Here is a 9,267-nt window from a genome sequence, read left to right as displayed (position 1 = left end):
GCTGAGGAATCAAACCCAGGGCCTCAGGCATGCAAGGCAAGCGCTCTACCACTGAGCCACCTTCCCAGCCCAAGGTTTTAATTCTTGAAGACAAAAAAGAATATAGCATTGCTGTACCCTTTCTTCATTGTTAAGTAGTCTCTTAGTCAATAGCTAAGAGAGTTTTCTTAAATCCATACTTCAGATGCAGAGCAATAAGTCTGTTTGTAGAGCAATGTTTATGGAGATGATATCCAGCCTCTGCAGAGGGTCCATCCACCAAGCCTCTCAGTCCAAATGCTCTTTTACATTCTACAATCTGGCTTTCTGTTCATAACTAATCAAACATAGCACATTTATATAAGAAACTAGGGAGTACAGAGGCAAATGATGGAATTAGCACAAATCCTTTACAATCAATAAAAACAATAACAATAACAAAAACATTTGTAACCATTCTCTTTACAATGATTTCTTTTTTTTTTCTGGCCATGGGGCTTGAACTCTGGGTCTGGGTGCTATCCCTGATTGTGCCATGGCGCCACTTCTAGCTTTTTCTGTTTATGTGGTACTGAGGAATCAAACCCAGCACTCTACCACACTGAGCCACATTTCCAGCCCTACAATGATTTCTTAAGTGAAAGAAGTTTGTATGCCTGGTGCTGGTGGCTCACACCTGAAATCCTAGCTATTCAAGAGACTGAAAACTGAAGGTCATGGTTCAAAGCTGGCTAGGTAGGAAAGTCCATGAGACTCTTATCTCTAATTAATCACCAAAAAGCTGGAAATGGAGGTGAGGTTCAAGTGGTAGAGTGCCATCCTTGAACAAAAAAGCTAAGGGACAGTGCCCAGGTTCTGAGTTCAGGCAGTACAGGCACAAAAACAAAAACAAAAAATCTCCAACAACTTAAGTGAGTACAAACTATTTTCACTGCCACTGGAAAGTTTACTCACTTTGCAGATATTACTCATCTGAAGTCATGTGGACTAAGGAATGAATACCTGTAATATCCAGTAACTGTTATTCCTGACGTCTCCCCTCAGCCACCCTGAGACCACCTTGGGCAAACAACATACTGCTCTGCATTCCATCTCCTCTTGGTAATTGCTAACTGACACATATGCCCTATCCTACTTTTCAGATTTCTTGTAAGAAAGTACTTAGAAAACGGAAAAGCATTACACAAAAATATGCAATAGTGTCTACCACTGGTAACAGCTTTTAAAAAAAAGAACTACAAGACATAGGAAATAGAAAATACAAAATAAATGAAAACAATAAATTTAACTGTAGTGGTTAAACAATAATAAAAATACAGTGATTTCAACCCACTTCTTTTTAAAATTTTTTCTTGCCAGTCCTGGGTCTTGAACTCAGTACCTGAGCACTGTCCCTGGCTTCTCTGTGCTCAAGGCTAGCACTCTGCCACTTGACCCACAGCACCACTTCTGGCTTTTTCTGTTTATGTGGTACTGAGGAATCGAACCCAGGTCTTCATGTATGCTAGGCAAGCACTCTACCATTAAACCACATTCCCAGCCCCTCAAACTACTTTTTTTTTTTTTTTTTTGTGAGTCCGGTCATGGAGCCTGAACTCTGGGCCTGGGCACTGTCCCTCAGCTTTCAGCTCAAGGCTAGCGCTCTACCACTTGAGCCACAGCACCACTTCCGGCTTTTTCCTTTTTTTTTTTGTGCTTATAAACTGATATATTGAATCAAAACCTCTGTACAACTACTTAAGATAATAATAACAACAACATCAACAACAACAATAGTAATAATAAAGAAATGGCTTTCTTAGAAGTGGCGCTGTGGCTCAAGTGGTAGAGTGCTTGCCTTGAGCTGAAGAGCTGAGGGACAGTGCCCAGGCAGGCCCAGAGTTCAAGCCCCATGACCGACCAAAAAAAAAGAAAGAAAGAAATGGCTTTCTCAAACCACTGCCAACCTGTGCCCAAGGTCATTGACACACCTGAAGACTGTGTTTAACATGGAATCATTGTCCCTTGCAGGGTGTCCTTGAACTACTTAACTTAGTTTCTCTCCTTAACCTGGAGTTGTTATACTCTAGATTATAGTACCGAATTATTCTGAATCTCAACTACTCACCTGCCTATTGATTTTAATGACGTCCCATCATTCGGGGCAAAATACATTTAGCCATAACATCCACAGCCTTTGACATAGAGCGAAATATACCTTCCCATCTACCCTGTCCGCAGGGTGCTATATTCCATGGCCACATTGGGCTTGCTATTTATCAAACCACAGTTTACATCTTTGTGCTTCTGTAGATGTTTCCTTACGCTTTCCCACTACTTTACAATACTCTTCTCCTGTTGGTCCTATTTACCTACTCATCAGCTATATTCATCCTTCAAAATCCATTTCACACATATTTAATTCAGTATGTTTTGTGAGGCTTGCCTTATTACAACTTCAGTGCCCCTGAGAAGTTTGTTTCCTCTTATCTGAGAATTTTACAGCATCTTGGTTATTTATTTAATTCTTCATTTGTTCATTCAATTATACCTTTTAGATAAATGTCATATATCAGGAACAGCACTAGAATCTTTTTTTCTTTTTGCTTATGTGACGCTGAGGAATCGAACCCAGGGCCTCAGGCATGCAAGGCAAGCGCTCTACCACTGAGCCACCTTCCAGCCCCTCAAACTACTTCTTAAAAGAGTAAATTCTTTCCTTCTTCCTTTCTTTCCTTTCTTTTCTTCTTTCTTTCTTTCCTTTCTTTTCTCCTTTTTTCCTTTCTTTTTCTTTCTTTCTTCCCTTCCTTCCTTCCTTTCTTTTCTCCTTTCTTTCCTTTCTTTTTCTTTCTTCCCTTCCTTCCTTCCTTCCTTCCTCCCTCTCTCCCTCCCTCCCTCCCTTTCTCTCTTTTCTTTCCTTTGTTTCTTTCTCTCTATATTTCTTTCTTTCCTTCATCTTTTTTATTTTTATTTTGGCCAATACTAGACTTGATCTTAATGGATTTTTTTCTGCTGATAGCTGGAATTCTACCACTTGAGCCACTTCTAGCTTTTTGCTGGTTAAGTGAAGAGACTTATGGAGCTTTCTGTCCTGGTTGGTTTCTAAAGTAGATCCTCAGGTCTCAGCCTCCTGAGTAGCTAAAATGACAAGTGTGACCCACTAGTGCTCAGCTTAGACATAACTTTCTTGATTTAACTGACTGCTGTACTTAAACTAGAGGCCAGGATAGGATTGACGTCTACTAACCTAGGACCTCCCAAAAGCGATGACATGAGATTGTCTTAAGTTCTTGGAAGGCTCATCTTTTCTATTAAACAAATATACTACAGAGTCTAGCAAGCCAGTGAAAATCTGAGTGGCTGTCCTTCACCACAGGGAACTCCTTACTTCATTGTCCCATAGGAACTGTGATTCAAAAAGGGCCTATGGCAAAGGAAAGCAGAGGGATCTCCATGGCGGAGACTCCAGGATAGATCTCCTTTCTGCCTGCATGATTCAGCCCCCACCAGCTTGGCTGACCACCAAGTTCCTTATGTGAAATAGTACTAGATGGGGCTGGGAAGATGGCTCAGTGGTAGAGTACTTGCCTTGCATGCCTGAGGCCCTGGGTTCGATTCCTCAGCACTACATAAGCAAAAAGAAAAAACCTGAAAGTGGTGCTGTGGCTCAAGTGGTAGAGCGCTAGCCTTGAGCTGAAGAGCTGAGGGACAGCGCCCAGGCCCAGAGTTCAGACCCCATGACTGGACCCCCCCCCCAAAAAAAAGAAAATAGTACTAGAGCTACTCTTACCATTTCTTTACAAAGTCACAGGAAGTAGGTCGTGCTGAAAGAAAAAGAAAGCAACAATTAGATTTGATAGGAATGAAGATAACATTGCAAATCAAAGAGTGAGGAAAAGTAACTTCAGGGAAATGAAAAAGCCAAGTGAGAGAATGAGACCCTGAGTTCCAAGCCCCAGTACACACACACGAGGCATTGCTGAAGCAACTGATAAGCTGTTGTTGTTGGTGTGTGCGTGTGTGTGTGTGTGTGTGTGTGTGTGTGTGTGTGTGTATTTGAGCCACAGCTTCACTTCCAAATTTTTTGGTAGTTTTTGGTGAAGATAAGAGTCTCACATACTTTTCTGCTCTGGCTGGCTTCAAACCACAGTCCTCATAACTCGGCCTCCTCAGTAGCTGGGATTACAGGTGTGAGCCACCAGCACTCAATACCATAAGTCTTTTAAAGAAATATTTCTTCTCTTCTTTTTTTTAGGTCCAAGACTGGGACTTGAACTTTCGTTCATTGGTTAGTGCTCTACCAACTGAGCCATGCCTCCAACACCTAAGGAAGCATTTCTTTCTTTTTTTATTTTGCCAGTCTTGAGGCTTGAACTCAGGGCCTGGGCTCTGTCCCTGAGCCTCCTTGTGCTCAAGGGTAGTACTCTACGACTTGAACTCTGGGCTTGAGTGTTGTCCCTGTGCTCTTCAGCTCAAGGCTAGCGCTCTGCCGCTTGAGCTATAGTGCCACTTCCTGCCACCTGTGTTTGAGAAGGGACTGCCCAGTCAGTTGTAGTTGTGTCAAACGCTGCCAAGAGGTAATATAAGGAAACATACTACCATATATCATCTGTTCTAAGTACCTTATAAGTCTTAACTCTGAGCAAATAGTCATTATGTTCAATGCACATTTTGTAAAAAATAAACTATGTAACTTGAGGGTAGGGATGGGAAAGGGAAAATGAAGGAGAATGAAGGGAAGGCACTGACCAATCCCATGGTACTCATCATCTCACTTCTGGAATTGTAACCCCTTATACAACAACTTAATAATTGTTTAAAATTCTGGATTTGCTAATGGCTTGGAGGAAGATTTTTTTTTAAAGTTGTCCACTGGACATTATGTAAATGAACTAAGCAACTCAAAGACAGTAATGGGAGGGAGGGAATGAGAGGGAAAGAGGGAACAGCTTACACTAAGCAAAAGGAAAGAAATGTAAACATCACCTGATGTGGAAGAAATAGTTGTATGGTCAAAGCTCACAGAATTCAAAAACTTTATAGACCATGATAATGACAATTTGCCTTGTGAAGGTTAAAATGTGTTTGTGACTTTAACCAAGTATCACTATTCCACAGTACTGTGAAATATGTGAACTTTATGTAATCACTTAATCTCAATAAAAAACTATTTTAAAAAAGTTGTCAAGGCTTTTTCCACTTTATCTCATGTGCCTCGTAGACATTCAAGTAGAGAGGCTAAAGAAATAATTGGTTAGAAAACAGGAGAGTTGGGCTGGAGTGGAGACAAGAGATAACTGAGTATGTTACCAGCATGAAGGCCAATAGAATTGATGATCTCACCTAGTGAATGAGGAAAGTTCTAGAAGACTTTGAGAGGACTGAGCCATCAGTCACTACAACCTAAACTCTCAGAAGTGGAGGAAACTGAGTCAGGAACAATCCATGTGGTAGGATGTAGAGGTAGTGGTATTCCAGAAAATAAATAATGAAAGATTTCTAAGATAGATAAATGTCAAATTTGAACCATGAGGATGAATTTGCCTTTGAATTTTGGCAGGCAGAGGTCATTATGACCTCAATAAAAGCAATTTCAGCTAAGTGGAGGGATGGCAGCATAATCTAAGTGGTTCTTGAGATGAGTGAGAAAAAGATAATACCTATTTTGAGGGTTTTTTCCCTTAAAATATAGAGAAACTGAGTGCAACATGGATGGATTCATAGAGTTAAAAGAAAGCTGGTGTTTGAGTGTTTGGTGGTTTTTAGACAGGAGTTATTGTATCTGTATGCCAATGGGAATGACCCAGTAAAAAGAATATGATACAGGAAAAAGAGGGACTAATTTAGGAACAAAGAACTTAGAGAAGTTAGATGAGATGGCATCTAGTATAGATTCAGGGAATAGCCTTTAACAGAAGTGGCAACAGTTCATTGACTAATAACAGGAGAAAAAGCAGACTATATATGGGTACAGATTCATTGTGAAGAGACAGGAAATAGCCTGTGATTTCTTTTATTCTCAATTTTTGTTTTGTTTTTGGTGAGGTTTTTTACCCTTCTCTTGTCCTTATATGTTTTCATAATGCCAGCAAGAATTAGCCAGACATCGTGGTACATACTTGTAACCCCAGCACTCAGGAGATTGAGGCAGAAAGATAGCAAGTTTGGAAAGATAAGGTAAGGGCAGAAAGTCCTAAAGTAAATGCTATATAATGAGAGATTAGCAGAATTAAAGGGTTGGCACTTTTTTTGGGGGGGGAGTGGGTAGGGCAGTCCTGGGGCTTGAACTCAGGGCCTGGGTGCTGTCCTAAAGCTTTTGTGCTCATGGCTAGCACTCTACTACTTGAGCCATGGTTCAAGTAGTTAATTGGTAGTTAATTGGAGATAGTCTCATGAGCTTTTTGGCTCTGGCTGGCTTTAAACTGCAATCCTCAGATCTCAGTCTCTTGAGTAGTTAGGATTTCAGGCATGAGCACCTGGCTTAGAGCTCCTTTGAAGATAAAATTTTGTTGTAAGAAGATATATACAACTCATAGGAGGGGACAGGAGAGACAACCTGGGAGAGGGCAAGAGAAGGGGTGACATTGCCCAAAAAGAAATTGTTACCTGACTTATGTAACTGTACACCCTCGGGACATCACCTTTATAATAATTTTAAAAGAGTTTAAAACAAAAAAGAAGATACAGAGGAATGAATTGAAAAGATAGATTATGGTTAAGCATACTTGAGACAGAATCTGGAAATGGCATAGCATTTCCAGGAAGCATAACAGGAACAAGTTTGGTATGTGCCTTAGATAGGAATGAAAGACAAGATCATTCCAAGCAAGGATGTTAGAGAACTGAGAAGCCAGTTGGATGACCCAGGGCATCCTGAAGTCTCCATGCACAAGGACAGGATGGAAATTAACTAGAGTAGCTTCAGGAAATAGAGACCGAGTATACACAGCTCATCTGACAAGTTCTATAGTAACAGAAAAAACAGTGATGATAGGGAAGGGATGGGGTTCTGAAGAAAGCATGGAGTCAAGGGCCACCTTAAGATGATAGATTTTAGAATATGTGTGTATGCCAAGGAACTAATCCATTGGAAAGGAAAAAAAAAACTAAATGGGTATAGGACAAAGTTCTGTAAGAAGATGAGTAAAACCTAAAGCACAAGTGGAGGATTTGGGTTCTTACAAAGAAGCACAATTCCTCCCTCAAATGGGAGGGAGAAAAAAAAAAACAGAATCCAGCCAGGCACTGGTGGCTCATGCCTATAATCCTAGGAACTCGAGAGGCATATCTCCAATTAACCATAGAAAACAGGAAGTGGAACTATGGCTTAAAGTAGTATAGTACTAGCCTTGAGCAAAAGAGCTAAGAGACAGGTGCCAAGCCCTGAATTCAAACCCTGATACCAACATTTAAAAAAAAATATGAGTACAGATGGGAATAAGACAAATAGACCTGGGGTAAGAAAATTCATGATTGACTGCTTTTACTTTCTTGATAAAGAATGAAGTCAAATCTTCAAGGAGGTGGGGTCAAAGATGTGGAGGTTACTGATTAGGTAAATAAAGTGAGCTTGCTGGGGAGAACCAAATGACCAACTTAAGAACTGTGGTAATGAAACCAGTCAATACGGTTGTGCAATTTTGTATAGCAGGAGTCACTGCTTAGGTTTAGGATGGATTGCTGGGTTTAACCAGGGTTGGAGTTTTCTTGGAAGTATGGTGGATAGCCAAAGAGCTATGAAGTAGAAGACATTGAAGGGCCCAACTGCACTAACAAACCATAGAATTGAGAATAGATGAGAAGGAATCAGTGAAAGTGTGTGATAAAGAGTGGTCAGGTCAGTGTGGACAAAAGAAGGTCAATGTGGTCAGATGGAGAGTGTTTATACCTAAGTCCCATTCAGTCCTATTATCTTTTGAACTTAGTGAGGACTAAGATAGTGAGGACTTTAGTGCACTTTTTGACTACTTGTTCCATGACTGTTTCCCTCTCTGGGACCATGTAACCCATATGCAGTGGCCTGCTGTACAGGAAGGCCTTCAAAGATCATCAAGGATGGTCAGGGGGTCAATAGAGGTTCAATGGAGTACGTAGTTTCTGTTACAGTCAGGATGTTAATCTCCTATGATGAGTCCCTAGAAGGGCAAAAATAGGTGACTGCAAAGCAGCAGGTAGTTAGAATTAGAATTAAGGGATCTGAAAGGAATTTCAAGCAAGCAAACCTCCCCTGAAGCCTCCCAAGGTGTAGATGGATGGGGGTTCTGGGTTTCTGAGGTGGGGGTATCACCTACCGCTTTGAGAAGCCTCAGGAAGCCGTGGAGGACATCTAGTGATGAGGGAAGGGGACAGTATCACTGTAGCCGTAGGAAGCAAGTCCACCTTTTCAGCCTTCTGGAGCTTGAGGGGCTCCAGGGACAGGGTAGGCTCCTGAGCCTTGCGGGTCGTGTGGACCACATTTGTCCCCTGGAGCTTGTGGGGTGTACTAGGCTCGAACGTCTTAGGGGGTGAGGAGGTTCTATGTGGCTCGAAGTGTATGGAAGGTTTAAGGGCCTCCATGTGCGTGGAGGGCTTGTAGGCCTTGAAGTGTGCAGGGGCTTCGAAGTGCGAGGAGGGTTCAAAGACTCTGTGGAGCTTGAAGGAGTCACTGGATTTGGTTGACTCGTCAAAGTTGGCGCATTTGTCTCCCAGGTCTTGCTGGTCGGCCCTCTTAACCACCTCCAAATCGTCGTCGTCGTCCTCCTCCTCTGCTTCCTGGTCCTCCTCCGTCTCCTCGTATTCGTCTGCCTCATCAGTCTCCTCTGGGTGTGCGTTCAGGAGCCTGAGCACTAGGGGATTCTGACAGATGTCCGAGTAAGCGGATAGATCTGTCGTTTCCTGTTCTGTTATCTCAGACTCTGCGCAAGAACCCAAAAATTCCAGGTCCTCCATCTTTCTAAGCAGTACCCACCACGTGCAGATCTCGCCTAGGCGGCGCTCTGCACAGGCGCAGATCGCTATATGAGCCGTAGCCGAAGGCGGGGCGGCCTGCGCCCTGCCACGCCCGTCCCTGCCCTGCTAGCCCCGCCCCTACCACCACGCCCCGCCCCTCCCAGCAGAGTAGTCCTCACTGATTCGCCCAGCCCTGGAAGAGCAGCCCAGCCCCAAGTTTCCCCCTGCTCCACGTCCCGTTGCCATGGAGACGTGCAGCCCCCCTCAGCAGCGCTCAGAGGGGCGGAGCCCAGGCGGGTTGGTTGTGTGTTGTGACTCAGTTTCCGGTCAAGGGAGAAGAGTTTCACATCCTCTAGGTCCAGCAGGCCCTGATGCATTGCA

The 9,267-nt window shown here is 42.8% G+C and overlaps 1 protein-coding gene across 1 annotated transcript in view; it reads right to left on the bottom strand.

The window, feature by feature from the left end:
* The window catches only part of Thegl (theg spermatid protein-like), a 36,267-nt gene extending 27,381 nt beyond the window's left edge, over positions 1-8,886 (bottom strand). The window contains exons 1-2 of the mRNA XM_013008927.1: positions 8,258-8,886; positions 3,749-3,793 (exon numbers count right to left, since the gene is read on the bottom strand). Of these exons, the coding sequence (XP_012864381.1) occupies positions 3,749-3,793; positions 8,258-8,886 (674 nt within the window). The remainder of the gene's footprint in view (positions 1-3,748; positions 3,794-8,257) is intronic.
* Between the last annotated feature and the right edge of the window lie 381 nt (positions 8,887-9,267).

This window comes from Dipodomys ordii, unplaced genomic scaffold, assembly GCF_000151885.1.
Source record: "Dipodomys ordii isolate 6190 unplaced genomic scaffold, Dord_2.0 Scaffold8, whole genome shotgun sequence".
Lineage (NCBI taxonomy): Eukaryota > Metazoa > Chordata > Mammalia > Rodentia > Heteromyidae > Dipodomys > Dipodomys ordii.
The sequence above is the reverse complement of the archived record's forward strand: the minus strand, read 5'-3'. Positions and strand labels throughout refer to the sequence as shown.